Source organism: Camelus dromedarius, chromosome 7 (assembly GCF_036321535.1).
Source record: "Camelus dromedarius isolate mCamDro1 chromosome 7, mCamDro1.pat, whole genome shotgun sequence".
NCBI classification, from domain to species: Eukaryota; Metazoa; Chordata; class Mammalia; order Artiodactyla; family Camelidae; genus Camelus; species Camelus dromedarius.
Window position 1 is genome coordinate 14,397,582 of NC_087442.1, and position 18,571 is coordinate 14,416,152.

At 41.7% G+C, this 18,571-nt stretch overlaps 1 protein-coding gene across 2 annotated transcripts in view; it reads left to right on the forward strand.

The window, feature by feature from the left end:
* Nucleotides 1-18,571, forward strand: part of DGKI (diacylglycerol kinase iota) — a 395,126-nt gene that overhangs the window by 207,896 nt on the left and 168,659 nt on the right. For both annotated transcript variants that reach the window (XM_064487331.1, XM_031455444.2), the window contains exons 9-12: nt 1,334-1,408; nt 1,922-2,020; nt 11,928-12,010; nt 13,849-13,909. In XM_064487331.1, coding sequence (XP_064343401.1) covers nt 1,334-1,408; nt 1,922-2,020; nt 11,928-12,010; nt 13,849-13,909 — 318 coding nt within the window. The remainder of the gene's footprint in view (nt 1-1,333; nt 1,409-1,921; nt 2,021-11,927; nt 12,011-13,848; nt 13,910-18,571) is intronic.

Consider the following 18,571-nt stretch of genomic DNA (forward strand, 5'->3'; position numbering starts at 1 on the left):
CTGGTGAGACTCAGAGAACCTGGAGACTTTTAATCTGATGGGGGAAGAAAACCTTGAGGCAGATGGCGGTGCAAGAAAGTTTCCTTCTTCCTTGGTGAGCACAGGCCACAAATTTCTTTTATTTTTTCTTTCCCATGGTCCAGATGAAAGTGAAATAAAAGCTAAGTAGTTTCAGTCTTCCTAATCTGGATGTGTTAATATCTGACTCTAGACTAAGGTTTATTTTCAATGCTCTAAGGAAATATACTCTAAAATGTAGAAGAATAGATATTTAAGCTGTTTGGAAACATTTAATTGCTCAAGCAGTGCATGTGTATATACTTCTATCAATTTTTAAGTTAAGAATTTTGTATTTCAGAATTTCAACATTTTGTAAAACATCTATGATGTAAAACATTTACCTTTGTGATGATGGCAATCTGATTAGTTATTGGTTCTGCACTAATTAAATCTGGTTCTGCCTTGCCTTCAACCAGTGAGTTGGGGCTGTCCCCTGAGAGAGGTTCTTCTCAAAGCATTTGTATCAAATATTAAGAGTAAATTGTTAGCTGAAGTAGTCACAAAGGTGTGGTCCATAAAATCCCTAGAAAGATCAAGACAGGGAAGGTAAATTTGGTCACTTTGTTTCAACAAGTTGGACACACTTCTCTGAGAAGAAAAAATCAAAGTTACCAGGCGAGGGAAGACTTTTTAAACTAAGGGGTCTTTAGCCAGAGAAAGGAGGAGCAGTGAGTGACTGCCTTTCTACTGTTATAAGTAACTTAAGGTGAGTCTTTGCACTTTAAAACTGAGCCATGAATGCTGACAGGAGAGTTGGATCATAAAGCTCCAGTGGGGTTGAGTCATTTTATGAACAGGTCACCCCCCCCCCAAGTAAACAGAAAACAAAACAAAACAAAAAGCAAAACGTGAAAAATGGCCTCCTTTTTTACATTTCCACATAGGTGATCTCCATACCAGGAGATGAACTTGAACTTGGTTGGGCGGGAGACGGACCTGGTTGGGCGGGAGACTGGAGCCCCTCAGAGAATTTGGGATTCTTCCATTTTTACTGGGAGGGTTGGCAGGTATAACATGTGTTGTTATGTGAGTCCATGAGAGCCTCCAGGGTTCTCACTCCCTGCCTCTCCATGTGGTGGGGAGTCGGTCGCTCCTCTGACGCACGCGACGGATCTCTGTCTGTGGCTTACCCATGAACAGTGGCTTGGAAGTGTCAAAGCATGAGAGCATGCCGTCGCCAGCATGTGCCGCCGTCCACCTCTACATGGTTCTGCATGGGAGAGCGCGCGGGCCGTCTGCCCCCGAACTCAGGTGTTTCCTTCCTTCCCTACAGAACTCTCTGAAGGCTTCAAACCGCAAGAAAAAGAGAACAAGCTTTAAAAGAAAAGCCAGCAAAAGAGGAGCCGAAGTAAGTGTTTGAGGATTATGGTCCAACGCAGTGCATCCCTCTTTCTGTAGCTTCCTCCGTCTGACACGGTCTGGCCAAGGTTCTTTTTCTGATTCATATCTCCTACCACTCCTTCCTTCACCACACTCTAGCCACACTGGAATTCTGCCTGTGTCATGTATACATATAACCTCTTGCCACTTCAGAGTAAGAACATTGGCACTTGTCTGGAAGTATCATCCCAAAGATGATGAAGATAAAAGTGAATGTTTCTAGAACACTTAGAGTATGAAGAAGAAAATCAAAAGCATGGCTTAATTCTTGGGGGCAAATTATAGCTGGAGATACTTTTCTCTAAGCTCCATGTAGGATGTGCTATTGAGAGTAAGTCCTTTGAAACCAGATGCAGGTGTTTTTGATTTTTTTTTTTTTGGAAGGGGGTGGGGGCTGCTGGTAACTTCTCACTTTCATTGCTTTGGGCCTGCCTTTCGGGTCACAGGTGTATATCTCAATATTGTTGCTTTCTTGCTTCAGCAGGAAAACAAAGGTCGTCCTTTTGTGATAAAACCCATCTCTTCTCCGCTCATGAAGCCCTTGCTTGTGTTTGTGAATCCCAAGAGTGGAGGCAACCAGGTGAGTCATTTCTCTCGAGCTTCAACACTTTCTTGAAAGCACAATTCCCAGCACCAGTTGAAACAGCACCACTAGGGCCCCAATCACTGGAAGACCACCAGTTTGTCCAGTGGGAGACAGCCTTACCCATGGCAGGCAGTGCGAAACCCAGAGGTTCCATGATTTGTCCCACCCCATCCACGCCAGGCTATACCAGAGGTGCTCAGAAACCTAACTGCTAACATTTTCCTGACAGAGTTTCAAGAAAAGTCATTCTACAATCTCTCTTAGTGAATATATTTGAGGTTACTCAACTGGAGTCAGGAAGCCTTTAATGAACTTATCTTTATTTCTTTCTATTGTAATTTGGACTCAACTACTTTTTCTGCATCTTGAGAGGAAAGCGAGAACAGTGATTTATTATCCATGATAATCGTGAACCACAGACACCACCAGGGCTGTCAAAACTGTATCACCTTCCACAGATTTCGTTTGGTCTTTGCCCAAATCTGATAGCATGATTAGTATCAACCCCATTTGAAGATAAGGAAATGGACTTAGAGAAGTTAAATGTAATAACATATCTAAAGTTATACAATAAAAAAAACATAATTACCTCCCCTCACCAAAAAAAAAAAAAAAAATTACTCTAGAATCCAGGTCTTTGTCTCCTCATCTAATTCTCTTCTCACTCTCTGAGACTTTTATCAGTTCTCTTCTTTGAGCTTTGATCTTCTGTAACTTTCATGTGAGATTAGATGATAAAATATTTCCTGTGTCCATTAAGTTAAGTGCCCATTTTACATTTTGAGGCAAGATTTCCTGAAGTGTCATGCTAAACAACTTTAAAACTCTTTAGTCACCCCATGTGAGCAGGGGAGTCATATAATTCGGGTTGGCCCAATAGTCCAAGACAATGTTCTTATTATAAAGATAATGGGCATTTTCCAGAACATATTAATTATAGTAAAGCTTCTCTTATGAGAGCTTGTAATTTAAAGAAAATATTATCCCTCCTTTCCTTCCTTCCTTCAAAATTCTTCATAATTTGTGTTAAAAGTCTCTATTAACATTGTAGAGAACAGGGAAAAGAAATGTGTCGTAAGCAGAAAAATAACCTACTTCAGCATCCTGCTCTTGTGAGTTGCTGAATGGTGACCTTCATGTTGTAATCATGGTGGTCCTGAGACTGGCCCTGCAGGAGGAGCTGCAGAGGCGGTTCTTAGGAGTGAGGTTCAGTTTGCCCTGAATCTTACCCACCCTCTAGGTCTGGTCTCACGTTAGCCTAACTAGGATTGGAGACCATGGAACAGAGCACAGCTAATGTAGTTTGACTCCATGATTTTGGCCACCTGAGCACCACATGCTAATTGATGTCAGATATGTTTTATCATGACAGTCTATATAAAACGCATTTCTTAAATCATTATAAGCTTTTCTACTAGGGCATTTAGAAAATTGCAGGTGATCTCTGCCTTTGAGGAGGGGCTGGTTCAGTTAAGATACAGCCTGTTCCTGTTCCAATCTCTGTATAAATTATTAAAGACAGGGACTTCAGAGATGGTCTAATGTTTTTATTTCACTAACTACAGAACAGCTCAAGGAAGCTTAAGTGAATTTCCTAAGGATGTCTTGTTAGTTAATGATACAAAAGGGGCAAATGGGAAAAAGAATTCAAGCAACAACTTTATGTGAGTTTTAAATTGAGTGGATCAGACCGCAAGTGCAGTGGCGTTTCAGAGGTGACTTGGGAGTGATAAGGAAATGGTGTCATGGAAGTGGCTGAAACTGGAGATGGACATCACTTAGTTATGTGGAGGAGAGAAAGCTGGAGTCATGCCCTCTTTCTTCTCTCTATTGTGTCAAATTCCTGTCCATCCTTTAATGCTTAGTAGCACTTTTCTGAGCTATTGCTCAAAATTAATTGCCCTGTCCACTATGCTCCCATAGTCTTTAGCACACACCCGTATTGTGTGATTTGTGACATACATGCTTTATATGCGTCTGTATTGCGAAGATACAGGCTCCGTAATTCCAGGGACTGCACCTCTGAGCCTGTGAGTTCTAGTTCACAGCTTAGAGTGGTGGGCACATGATTGTTTAATAAGCAGTATGTGTAGAAGAAGGGCTGTTGTGATGAAAAGGATTCATTTTGAGCACAATATGGTGAGTCGGGCTTGGAGATTAAATGATTAGAAATGTGAATAAAGATTAGAATGAATTTATGGAGCAGTGTCTTAAAACTTAGCTGAGGATTTGGATTTATACAATGAAAATTCGAGATTTTTTGCCATTTAAAATATTTTAGTTTTGAAAAATATATTTTAACCAAAGGAATAACATGATGGAAGATTAGAAACATGGAGAACATGTGTAAGTCAGGAGTCTATTTACTTAGGCATAAATCAGGTAGAGGGATAGACCGATGGAATGGGTGGGTGGACAGATGGACTGATGGCTGGACATGTGGACTGATGGCTGGATGCATGGATGGATGGATAGATGGGCAGGTGGATGAATGGGATATGCAGAGGGCCAGTAAAGCATCAAGATCTTCCAACAGATTATCTGGAAAGTGGCCTTGTTATTGGTAGGTTTTTGGGAAAGGGAAGAATTATTTTGGGAAAGAGGTTGAAGTGTGTTTGAGGAATTTGAGGTCACAGTGAGGGTTCAGAGTTTTAAAATAGCCAGTGATTAGAAACAGAAGGCTTAGTGAGTTTGCTGTCACTTTATGCACTTTGGCTTGTGAACACATCGCCCTAATGATGTTACCTCCAGAATATCTAGGATTCTCGAAGTATGACTAACCAAATCAAAATGAGTATTATGTAGCTTTAAATTTCTATATATCTCCTCTATATCGTACAATTCTTTCCTAAGCCTAATAAATATAAAGAACATTGTGTCTAAACACGATGTGAAATGTTGGAAAAGGTATAAAGGAATCCAAACAACTACGTCCAATTAGAATCATTCAAATGGACCTCCAGCTGTTTAATGTATTTACAGTTCCTTCTTCAGTCTTAGGATGGGACAGCTTTGAGTGCCCGATGGTGGCGAGCAGGGCAGAGTCACTGTCAGGGATGACCTGACTCCTGTGTCAGGGCTAGCCTTTCCTGAGTGTGGCTGTAACCTGCCCTTAACGTGGCAGGTGATGAGGTACCTGCAGCGGGACAATGCAGGGTCAAAGGAGGGAGCCACCCATCCCATTTGGCAGAATGGAATTGGAGGAAGGGAATTTCTCATTCCTCCGCTCCCGAGTCTCATTTGTTCCATCTGTTGCCCCCCTCCTTTTTCTCTCTGACCCAGATAAGCCATAGTTGAGACAAAGAGGCAGAGCAGAACAGAGGGTGGCAGTGGAAACAAGGCAGGTGACCCCCAGGATGGGGAGACTGCGGAGGAGACATACCCCTTCTTACCTGGAGTTCCTCCTTCTGGAGCATTCTGTGCTCAAACCTTAGATGGTGTGATGTTCTTTTTTGGGAAGGGAGCCCATTCATTTTTATTTACCTTACAGACAAGCTGAGACGAGTAACATGACCTCTGTATTTACTTGATGTCCTCAGTCATGAGAACCTTTGAAATCCTGCTCATCAGAATTCTTATCTGGAAATTTGCAGTTTCAGGAACATTCAGGAAATATCAGCCCAACATTAGTGTTCACTCGGTTAAATTCTATTTGAGTATGTGACTCTTACTCCCTTCTTCTAGTCCAGTGACTTCCAAATTTTTGTGTAAAGAAAACCCACGGGAGACACTTGTTAGAAATGCTCTACCCCGTAAAATCTGATGGCAGCAGGTCTGGGGGGCGGCCCAGGAACACCAGCGGTTAGCAGGCATCTCGGATGATTCCAGTAACATTGAGGGAAGTGTCATCGGAGCCATTTCAGGGTCCCTGAGCTGACCTGGCTCTTGTGTGAGGAGCACAGTGGGTGAGAATTTATTTGAGATGGAAGTTTATCTTCCTGTTTGAAAAATAGCATCTTAGCTCGTCCTTACTATCTTTAAGGAGCCTCATCTCTTAGGTTAGAAGTGGTTCCTAACCCTCGCTGCGTATCAGGATGACCCTGGCAGCTTGTACAGCGATGTCTGCCCCACCCGCACCGAGAGCCCGCGAGGATAGGCCCCCTTAACTGGTCTAAGCTCCTTGGTGATTTTCTTGTGTAGCCCGTGTTGAGAATCATGGACTTTCGTTCTTAAACTTTAATGTGTGTAAGAATCCCTTGGGGATCATGTTAAAATGCAGATTCTGATTCAGGGAGTCGGGGGTGGCCCTGAGGTCCTGCTTTTCTAACAAGCTCCCTGGCGGCGCCGGTGCTGCTGCCCAGAGACCACACTCTGATGAGCAAGAGTTTACTGCAGCCAATAGAGAAAGACTTTGTTGTCGTTGTTGTTAAATCTTGATTTTTGCCTTTTAGTAATTGACTTATTCTGCTCATCTGTGTCTGGATATAAAGCAGTCCCCTCTCCTGTTCTTGAGGGTCAGTTTTCAAACTTAAAGGAAAAAAAAAAAAAATAGGTGACTTGCTGAAGCTTCTGTTCTTTAAATTACTAGACTCTACTGCCATCTGCTGGCAAGTAAAATATCTATAGTTTGTTTTTTGGATTTTTGATTTTTCCTTTCTGCAGTATTTTATGTGTCTGGAAATTTCCCCACACTTGGCGGGAATATGTTGAGCTGAACTCATACAGAGACTGCTTTATGTCCTCTTTTAAAACAATCCCTTCTCGTAAACAGTTGCTTCACAATAATGGTCTCTGTTGCTCTAGCATTCTTCAGGCAGAGATGTTCCTGGGTGTGGTGCAAAGCTTTAGAGGGGGTCAGCGCTGCTGTTGTTGGGACCTGAATTATTTGAGGGAACAGGCACTGACCACAGGACCAACTTTGAGTGTCTCCTCTTGTGGAAAAGATAGGACAGGAAAGATAAGCTTTACTCCCGCACGATCCTCTTCTCAGCATGGAAACCCGAGGGCTTGAGAAATAGGCCCCATCTCTTACGTTTATCTCTGCTTTAACCAAAAAACGTATTATTGTTCTTGGATGCCCCTGACTCATTAACATGTTCGTACCTGAGTCTTATGGGCCCTTCTGATGTCTCTCAGTGTTTTCTGCTTCCACACTGCGTCTCCTCCGTGCGCTCTCATGAATTTCTTCCAGTGATATAGGTTATAAATTCACAGTTAGGCAGGCCTTCTTTTTTTATTGGGCTATAGCAGATTTATGATATTATATTAGTTTCAGGTGTACAGCATAGTGACTCAGTATTTTTATAGATTATGCTCCATTTAAAGTTTTTATAAAATATTGGCTGTGTTCCCTGCACGCAGGTGTTCTGACCACTGGAGTCAGTCCGGCCAGCCAGTCCTGAGAGCCAAGCGGTCCAGACCTTGGGAGCTCGCACTGTTCAGTGTGAAATCCCAGGGTCCAGGGGTGGCCTGAGTTGGACCCTAGATTGGAGTTCCCCAGGAGCTCATCAGGGGGCTCTAGGGGGAAGGGATATTTTATCCGTGGACAGGCTCATACTGACTGAATTCACACCACTGTCACCCCTCCGAAGTCGGGCCAGGGAAAGTCAGCCAGGTGGGGGCAGAGGAGGAGACACTAAGTAACTGCGAGTCCGAGTCCCCGGACTATTTCTGCCTCAGTGAAGAAGTTATTTTCTGTGATGCTCAACGTGAGGATAAATCAAGAATCATTGTCTTTAGATAAAATTTTAGACTCATAAAGCTTAGAAGGCTGGAAAGAGGGTGAGGGGCCGTCAGTCAGTATCAGCACATGTCACAGTCCAATCTCAAGACCTTCGTGTCAAGCCAGCCTCAACATGTGGAATTAAAACAACTAAACAGTGAATATGTGGACAGTCCCCTTTTCCAAGTCACAATATTGAGAGAGTGTGAGAGTGTAGGGGCAGCTATCCTAGTCTGTTCAGGCTCCTATAGCAGAATACCACAGACTGGTGGCAGATAAACAACAGAACTCGATTTCTCATGGTCTGAAGGCTGAATGTCCAAGGTCAGGGCACCAGCAGCTTCGGTGTCTGGTAAGAACTTGCTTCCTGGTTCACAGACAGCCATGTTCTCACTGTGTCCTCACCTGGTGCAAGGGGCACGGGAGCTCTCTGGGGTCTCTTTTGTGAGGGCACAGATGCCATTCATGAGGGCTGCACCCTCATGACCCAACCAACTCCCAGAGGCCCCACCTCTTAGCACCATCGTATTGAGGGCGAATTTTGGAGGAACAGACATCAGTGATTAGCACTGACTAAACCAAGCCACCTAGAACCTTTGATAGGTCTGGGGCCTGGATGTCTAGCTCCTTGGTCTGTGGTCAGGCTGATGTATCCACGTGTAGTCCAGGTTCCCTGAGTAACATGCTTCAGTGACTCTCAGTTCCTGCAGAACAGAGCCTGCGCTCCTTAGCCTGCACGCCTTCATCTGCAGCTCACTCGGGCAGGTTCCTCTCCCACGGCCCCTGCCTCACGGGTCAAAGACTGAAAGGAATATAGGCTTCCCATAGCATGTCTTGCTGTTTCACACACCTTGTGCCTTTACGCTGAAACTTCTTCCTCTACCCCGTATAAAAAGAAATGGTTAACTCTACTCATCTTTCAAGACAAAGTTCCCAGTCTATACAGAGGAAGCCTTTGCCTTATCCCCAGAGCTGGGCTTACAGTATCTCCTCCAGCCTGTCATACTTCTTAGCAGGCATCTCCATCAGAGCATTTACCATGCTTAGTGAACGAATTTACTTTGTGTGGGTCTCCTTCTGAGCTCCTGAGTGTGCACCCAGGCACAGAGTTTGAGGTTTAATACAGGTTTATTGAGTAAATCAGGTGTTCCTTTGGGATTGTTTGGGTTAAGAGATTTCTTAACCTCTTCCTTCCACTGTTTTTTCCTCAAGTCTTTCTTACTGCCTGGACAGTTCTCTTCATGATCTAGATGGTACCCCCAGGATATAAACCAAGGCTGGCTTAGTAACAGAGTCCTGCGCCCATCACGAGAGGCACCTTGCTTTAATGACGATCGATGTGCTGCTTTTTGAGCTGACCCATTCTTAATTGATTCTCCATACCCTCAAATCATTATATTTTCCTTTATGAATAATGCAGAGGGCTTCCTCTTAGGGACAAGATCTTCTCTGTCTTGTCTGTCTCTTATTCCCTCACCTGAAACTGTGGCTACGCACATAGTAGGAAAATGGATGGATCTTGTTCATTTCCCTCTAGAACTGTCTCCCTATTTTCTTGGAAGCTGTTTTATCCTGCCCCACCCTGTTCCCCAACACCTAGAGCTGGAAAGAACAGTGTTTTATCCTTCCTTAGGAAAACCCAATCTCACAATATCTTAAAAACTTCTATGGTCAATGAGGTATTACTTCTCCAGCCGTATGTATGAGAACCCTCCCCAGAGTATATTAGAATTCATGTGTTAAACTGTTTCTTCCTTTAGAGAAAACTAACAGAAGTCTTGCACAGAAGTTCAGCTTGTGCATGGCATATAGCACGTGATGACTATGGGAGTGTCTGGAACTTGTTACTGAATGACAGTTGTGTAATGATGGAGTAGATTTAATCTTGCCAGTGAGAAAGAAAGACATTACTCTTTTTTGTCAAACCATTCAATTCTATTGAGTAAATTATCCCCGTCAAAGCCCTAACATGGCTTACCCTGGAATAACAGCAGAGTTTTGTAGAACTGACCTAAATTTAGTCCTCTTTTCTCTACCCACCAAGATTGATTTAAAGCATTGCAATATTTTTCATTCAGACACATCATATCTTTGCTAATGAATGTATTTTAGAAAGATTACTTACAAAAGAAGAAACTACATCACGCCTGGACGTAAACTCTGATAGGGCAGCTGTGTGTGGTGATGCACGTCGCCCCTGCACGACTCCAGAGAGCACCATTCCAATAGGCGGCAATGTTAAGTGGTGCCTCCTAGAGGCAGGAGGTGCAAAACTTGCCAGCCTTAAAAAATACCCCTTCCTCAAAAGGATAAATGTAGATAATTAGGTGTTCCAACTAACACAAATTGAAAATGAGCAAAAACTAAAATGGTGTGGACACTCAAACCTTTAAAGAAATTTGAAGTTTAAAAAAACCCTCTCAATGCTTTTTATTTTTATTTTTGAAAGGTGTTAATTACCTAGTATTGTATGGGTAAGGGAAAAAGCTGAAACTGAGGTGTGCACTCTACCACAGCCAAAGGTTACAACAAGGAAGGAGTAATTAACATCAATGAGTCATATTGCCCTAGGAATCTAAAAAATGAAAAATTAATTTTCTGGCAAGGCAGTTGGAAATTTTTTGTAAATTGATTGGTCATTAAAATGATTCTGGGGTTACTTGTTAAACATAAAAGATGGCTTGAAGTAATCCCCAACTGACTTGATACCAAAGCCTGGTGTGGGAAGAAGAGAATGATCCAGTATTTAATTATTATTATGTGTCTAAATCTATGTCTGAATTTTATAGGAAGCAAAATATATCATTTGGTGGAACTGAAGGATTCGTTATAATAATTAAGGATAGAATGTTATTCCTAAATTTACAACAAGCACATGATAAAGCAGAACTTTTAAAGTATAGGTTTGGATGAAATGCAGAACAAAAGACCTACACTGGCCCCTGTAACAACTGGCATAACAATGTGATAATTATAAACTACGCTTTAGCCCTCATACCCTCAAGTGTAATTTAATGAATAGATTATCAAGCAGCAAAAAAAAAAAAGAAAGGGACTAACATTTACAAAGGACTATTTTGTGCCACGTACTGTGCTGGATACGTAACTATTACTGATTCACTTAATTCTCGTAATCACCCTGGAAAGTAGACGTTGCCCTGTTTTACGTGCTGAATTTCTGGAGGATGGTAAGTGCTCACAGTCACCCAGTTAGAACACCCAAGTTAGCTCTGGCTCAAATATTGTGCTATTTCTCCCATACTAGGATGCCTCTCCAACACAGCCCACAGGTGTACAAACTTAGGAGTATTTTTAAGAAAGGGCAATCATGGTATCTAATAAAGAGAGTATGATTGTAAGTGACAGATGCTGCCCAACTGATCAAATACTATTTACTGTGGTTGATAATGCTCTAAAATGAGGGACCCTACTTGATTTTAAAGCTCTTTTTTAATACTACTAAAAAATTCTTCCTTCATTTCTTTTTCGCTTAGTTCATTTTATGAACTGCCTTGTATTTGCCATAATGATATCTCCATAAATGTCACAATTACTTAAAACACTCCAAAAGTGGTTATGGGAGAGAGAACAACACAAACAGACATAGACGTGGAAATTGAGAAAAACGACACAGTAAGATTTGACAGCACTAACTAGAGAAATTATATATGAAAAGTAATGGGGAGCCTCTGTGTGGTTATTTCTGCCGTGGTTAAAAACCACATTTCAGTAAAACCACACTTAGCTAACACTCCATATTTCATACTATGCAAAGACAATAGTAATCTGCACAATAAAATAAAAATTAATGTTAAATTACAGAGGTTGGTTAATAACTTCCCTATGTGAATTTTCATGCATTAAATAATGATGGTGAAAGCTAATAAGTACTGACCAGTAAGCACTTAGGCATGCCAGCCACTGTCCTGTGCTCCTCAAACATCATCGCATTTAATCCTTGCAACAAGTCTGTGAACTAGGCATCCTTATCTCTGCATTAGAGAAGAGAGCTGAACTTGATGGAATCAAAGAACTTTCCCAACAGCTGCACAGGTTAGACAAGCCTACTCTAGGCATTCGAACCATGTATCTCAATGGCCGAAGCCCATGATTTAAACTCCTACTCTGCACTGTTTAGATATTATTTTTTAAAACAGGATTTATTTTTGCTCTTTAAATGAGCAGCTAATATTTGGAAATTTCTTTCTACTATTGTCATTTTTTTTTTTTCCCTTACAGGGAACCAAAGTCTTGCAGATGTTCATGTGGTACCTGAATCCACGGCAAGTGTTCGATCTTTCTCAGGAAGGACCAAAAGACGCGTAAGTCAAGAGGTACCCTCCATGGTCTGTACTGTTTGAGGCAGGTGAGAAGGACGTTCTGCTTTGGAGTTGAGCTTTATTATTGGATTACCTCGTGAAATATTTCTGACCATCTCTCATCTACTGTCTCACCTCTTCTATCCTCCCTTTAAAACGTCATCTGATGTTTCCCTGTTCATTGGGTTGGTTTCCTTCATCACATACCTGCTCGGTGATTAACTCAGCAAAGACCCCTAGTGTGTTTGCCACTTCAGCACTCGTAGATTATGCGTGAGTCTGAACTGGGAAAGGATCCATCCTTTTTCTACTTATGTATGTACAACTTTGGAGATGTACATGAAGGGGAAGGTGAGTGTATCTTTGTGGAGAATGGCCATATCTGTTTATGCATATGTTCATGTATTTAAATTAGAGGTTATATGTGTGTCCATTGAGTGACTAATTGATTGATGGTACCTATGGATTCCACGCCAGAGTGGGAGAGGCATTTAAATTCCTGTTCAATCCCTCGTCGGAGCCTCTCAGAAATTTCATTCTGGTTTTGTTGGAAGGGATGAAAATGCAGTCTAGACGTAGGTGACGTGTGTCCTGTGTCCGCTATGGTGGAGGGGGTGTGAAAGAGCAGGCATATTTTTGCTGTTGTCTGGCTCCCCTTTTAAAACCCGTCTAGTAAAATAGTTCAGATATCATCTGGTAAATTTTAGAACCTCAGGGATATCGTTTTTAAATACAAAACAATATCAGAGGCAAGGAAACACCAGTTCAGATGATTTCTAGAAAAATTATCTTCCTGTATGAAGTGGATAAATTATATATTTTAAGCATGCAAGAGAACATTAAATGTGAAAATTAACTTCTGTTGTCATTCTCTTACTCTATGAACTACTTTGCCCCTAGAGTTTGCTGTAAGACTTCTATGTATTTTTTGTGTTTGGTTGTATTAAGGCAAATCTGCTACCCTGGCTTTTGCCCTTTAAATGTTTACTTTTAAGACTTTATCATTTTAGTTAGGCTTTAGGTAGATACTTCATAGATCACCATAAAGAAAATGACAGGACAGGAACTATTTTTGGAAAAAAGTATAACTTGATTTAAATAGATGTTTTCTGGAATGGAGCCATTAGGGTTTGCTTAAGCAAACATTTTGGCAGGAGCAGTATCACTGCATTTTCTTAAGAGACAACACTGAAGATCTAATTTGAAGCAGGCAAATTAAATATAAAGAAAAGCCAGTAAATCCCTCTTCGGGCTGAGGACCATCAGTTGGGGGTCAAGCGTTAGTGAGTGAGCAGAGAGGGAGATGAAACTGTGGGTGCTGTAGTAATTATGCTAGTGGGGTGTCCTTCCCCATCTCTCTGAAAAAGGTTTTCTAGGATTAAGAGTGGGAAGCATAGGTTTGAAAAATAAATAGGTCCAGGAAAAGTTAATTAAATATAAGGACCTTTGATTAATGATGGTTTTCTCTGAGAAAGGAAGGAGGAGAATGATTGGAAAGAAAAGGAAGGAAGGAAGTCAACACTAATGAGGAAGATGATGTGAGTTGACACATTAATAGGAATTACAGGAAATAAAACGCTAGGACATCCTAAAATCCCATTCCAGTGTTGCCCATTTAAAAATGATGTTTGCTGCCAACCTCTAATCCAGTTGTTGGAGTCAGTCCTCTTGTGATTACTTGCTAACTAGTTTCGATGGTATAATCATCCTTGTGATTATCCATTTTCTCCAGTGGACACCCTCCACCCCCCGCTCCTTTTTCGCTGTGTGCTGGAATAAGGCTCTCCGCTATGGCCAGGGACACGCTCTTTTGTTTACTTTTTCTTCTGTTTCCTCTACAGGCTTGAGTTGTATAGGAAAGTACCAAACCTGCGAATTCTGGCCTGTGGTGGGGATGGAACGGTAGGTCCTTGAAATAGAATCCAGTTCTTGCCCTTGCTTCTTCCATCTCTTTTGTTTTCTTCATGACAGTTCTTTCTTCATTCCCACCTCATAGTCTTTCCCCTACGACATATGTCTCTTACATGAATCAAAGCCCCTAGGGTTAGGAGGGGCTTTGTTACTGCCCTTAGGGATTCATACTTCATCTTTCTAAATTGTTTCACTCCCTCCACTATGCTGTAACCTTTCCTGTTCCACAAAGTAGGATGCGGTCAGATCATTAGAATGAAGACTACAGATGACTAAATTCTTTTAAAAATAGAAACTGACCTATTTCCTTTTTTTCTTCATTTTGCAACTTGCTTTTTAATCACCCGATCATATTTTTGATGTTCATCTATGTTGGTACATGTACTTCAAGTTCATTTATTATAACTGTAATATAACACTTTATATATGAATACACCATGATTTATATATAAATTTCAGCCCAGAAGCCTGTCCACTAGATTTTATAGCATAATATTTGCATGATTTTGTTACAAATTATCCATTTGTTCTTTTTTGTTTGTTTGTTTTGGGGGAGGGGTTTGGTTCTTTGTTTATTTTTTGGGTGGGCATGTAATTAGGTTTACTTATTTATTCATTCTTAGTGGAGGTACTGGAGATTGAACCCAGGACTTCATGCATGCTAAGCATGCGCTCTACCATTTGAGCTATACCCTCCTCTGTCCGTTTGTTCTTAATAATTGGTCCCAGCTATGGAGGAGAAGTGTGTGTACACAATTGAATCACTGCTTTTTGCTTTTTTAATAGTGGAAATAGACCTTGGAATCCTGACCAGCATTGGTTTGCCTTAAAGATCGCTGATTGCTTCCCTTTGTAGTCATTTTTGAAGAAAAGATAGAACTAGCCTGAAGTTGACTATCACAGGTGTATTTCCCCCCGTTTGTCTCATCTGTTTCTCAGTTTACCCTCTACTTGGCTGATACAGTTAGCAAACACAAATCATTGAGAATCGTGACATTTAGATTTTGCTGTCCAGTATCTTTTTACTTCTGTATTTGGAGTATGATCTCTTAGGATTTTATTATGAGCTATCTTTGTCTTTTCTCTAATCTTCCTAATTAGGATGTTTTATTCTCAAAGGTAGCAATGAAATCTTCTAATTTTATCCTTCATACCACACGAGCCCTTATGTAGCACTGGATACACATTATATAGTAATAAACACAACCAGGAAAAAACAAAAAACAATGATTCCACTGGTCCATTAAGATTTTCTGTGGAGATGAAAACATTTTTCAGTTGGGAAAACAGTGTTGACTGTTCTTCGAGATTCTAGTATACGTTATTAGCTTTTAAGAATTCGTGTAAAGTCTTACAGCAGAGAAGCGAAACCTATTTGACTTGGTTTAACCCAATCTTTTCTAAAAATGTTTGACCATGGGGATGTGGCTGGGGTCCTGAAATCATAGTTCTTCCTCTTAAGTCACCGTTACCTCAGATCCACACTGGTGGCCTGTTCTATCTCCATACCTTGGGCTTCACCGTGGATTAGGTGTCCACCTTCCAGACTTCCCCGTTACCCATGCACCTCCCCTCACCTCTCTCTGCCCCCACTGCTGTCTTCCTTTCCTCCATTCAGCAGGTACATGTAGGAAGCAGTGTTCTGGGTTACGTGGTACTGAGGCATTCTCTGCAATTAGGAAAAGTGTTTGGAAACATGGGATTCAAAGCATGAAGGACAAAGAGAGAAGAGAGCCGAGACCAGACACGTGTGAAGTGTCTATCATTATGGAGTCAGAGCCAAGAGTTCTCAAAAGGAAAATGAAAAGATAAAAGCAGAAGGACCACCGGTAGACTATTATATCAAGAAAAAAACAAAAAGGAGTTTCAAGACAGGGGTAGTGATTATATCCTTAAGAAGAGACTGAAGGACTACTGATTTGGAGACTAGGAAGTAACTGGTGGTTTTCAAGAAAACAGTTTCAATAGAGCATCAGGGACGAAACCCAGAGTGGGCGGGACTTGGTACCACTCTAATGAGTTCTAATGACCAGATCAAATTATAGCGTTGAATCTCTGTAAATACTCTCTGATGCCTTTAATGTCACCTTCTTGACAGGTAGACTGCCTGGTTCTCCTACTTCCCTTACCCCATCTTTTCCAGCATCTCTTCTTTAAATGTACCGTAATTAGTGGGTATTCCACAAGGCTAAATATAACTTTTCATTTATGTTCTAGGTATTTTTTCCTCATTGGTACAGTATCTATGTTCCTGACTTTGGGTTTCACATTCTTCTACGTAACTCAAAACTGCACTAGACGTTAATGCTTGGGTCCCTTACAACAGCCATGAAAAGTAGTCCATTTCCCCTAGAGTTGGTGCATATTTTTGAACTAATTATTTTTGTCAGTGGTAACCTCTATAGTCCAATTGCCCAGAATCAAAAATCGGTATATCTTATACCCTATGTAAAAGCAGGCTTTATTTTCTTTTACCTTATTAAAATAAGGTGTTTTTTGAAAGCTATATGGGATTTATGAAATATGTATCGAGATATGTGATTGATATTTTTATCAGTTTAACATATGAAACTTTTCATTTTGAGTGGGGGCAGAGTTTGTATAAAGAGGTGGCACTCTGGTGGGATTCATGAAGAAAAACTGTTGTCTCTAGGCAGGTGAAGGATAATTTCTGAGTGCCGGGTATATATTTGACTTAAGATGTTCAGCCTTTATTTAGTGAGGGCACCCATCACTGCAGAGGCTGTCAGAATTCTGGCGGTACAGTGACAGGATTCCAGGAGGAATCAGACATGGAATCTTCTTGACTGGTTAGGATGAGGATGTTTTAACCCTTAATCACATTAGTTTGTGTACAAAGTATTATTTAATATAGAGACATCTTGCAGTAATTTGGAAAAACGTTCTTAGGCTTCAATATTACTTTCTTTATTTTTATGCTATTAAATGTGCAAAGAGGGTGGGGAGGTACAGCTCAGGGGTAGAGCGCGTGCTTAGCGTGCATGGGGTCCTGGGTTCAATCCTCAGTACCTCCATTAAAACAAAAAATGCAAGGGGGCAGAGTGGTCCATCTCCCAATATGCGCTTGGAGGTGGAAGAGGTGGTTCTGCCATTATTGCTGTGGCTTTTGGCAAGTTCCTTAACATCTTTTGAGATGTTCTAAATCTGAAAGGGGATACATTTGGATCCCTAAGGGTCTTCGCAGCTGTGGCATTATATTAGTGTAGACCATTGCTGTTCAAGGGAACTTTCCATGTTTTTTATATTTCTAAAAGATACTTTAAAAAAGTAAGAAGCAGGTGAAATTAATTTTATAATATATTTTATTTAACCTGTATATCCAAGCTATTATTTCAACATGCAATCAACATATAAGTCATTAAGGGGATATTTTATACTTAATTTGTACTGTCTTCAGAATCCAGCATGTATTTTAAACATACCCCACTCAGATTTGGATCAGCCACCTTTGATCACTCCGTCACCATGTGGTGCCAGTGGTGACTACAGGGGACCGTCCAGGTGTAGTCTCTTCGTAACTGGTTTGCATGGTTCCAAGGTTGTCACATCGTTGCAGGTACCCTAAGGGCTGGCCCCATCTTCGATCTCTAGGCTGAGAAAACTAAGCACCCTGTGCCCTGCCTTAGCACAGCCATAGCAGGGAAGAAAGAACTTTTTCCCTTTAACTGACAGAGACAAGCAGGTAGTTCTGCACACCCCTTCTCCCTCAGGTCTCCATGTCGCAGCCCCTCTCAAGAAGCCCCGTGCACCCTCAGCAGCCCTCCCTGCGAATGAGGGGACAGGCAGTCTAGATAGATCTACACTGTTTCCAAAAAGCTCAGACCTTGACTTTTATCTCCATTTCTTTAGGGCTGATTTTCAACATTTCTTTTAACACAAAATGACTTCATAAACTACTAAATGCAAATATAAAAATATCCAAAGGAAGAGTCGTAGTGGACATGTTAGGAAGGGACAGCCAGTTGTCAAATGCTGCGTTTCAGTTATCTTTGCGAATTCAGAAACGGTGCCCTCGTTTTCCTTTGATTTCTCCACATGAGTACCCGTCCCTTTTCTGCCTGCAGATAATGTGAGAAGATGCGACGTGCATCGGCTGTGTTCAAAGAAAATGTCAGCGCAGGGTCCTCTCCGCCCCTCAGCCAGCTCTAATCTTTGCAGACTGCTGAATGCAAACATTGCCCCACGTGCACTTGGGGAACACTGGGTGGTGGTGACAGCTGAACGCGGCCAGGTGGTGGCAGCATTGGCCAACGGCTGCAGCCGCTCGGCTGGGCGGCTTTGCCCAGGGTCAAAGCCTGGGACCCTGGTGTTCTAGACCGGCAGCCCTGCTTTTCCTAACACAAAGATAGGAAAGTGACCTTGCCCAATCCAGATCATTTTCCTCCGTTGTGGTGGAAAATATGCCAAGTGCTGTGTGTTGCATTTAATTAATTTTAACTGAAGGGGTGCTGGATGAGCTGGGGGAGATGGCTTGGGGTAATGCGAAAGCCCCAGCAAACACAGCCTCTGCCCGCGAACCTGCAGTCTGGACTTCAGCAGGGGCAGGTTCTGGTTCCCAGGAAGGGAGAGCCCCCAGTAACAGCTTTGGGCCGTAAGGGCTTTTACAAAGCTTCGCTCTCCTAGGGGCAGAAA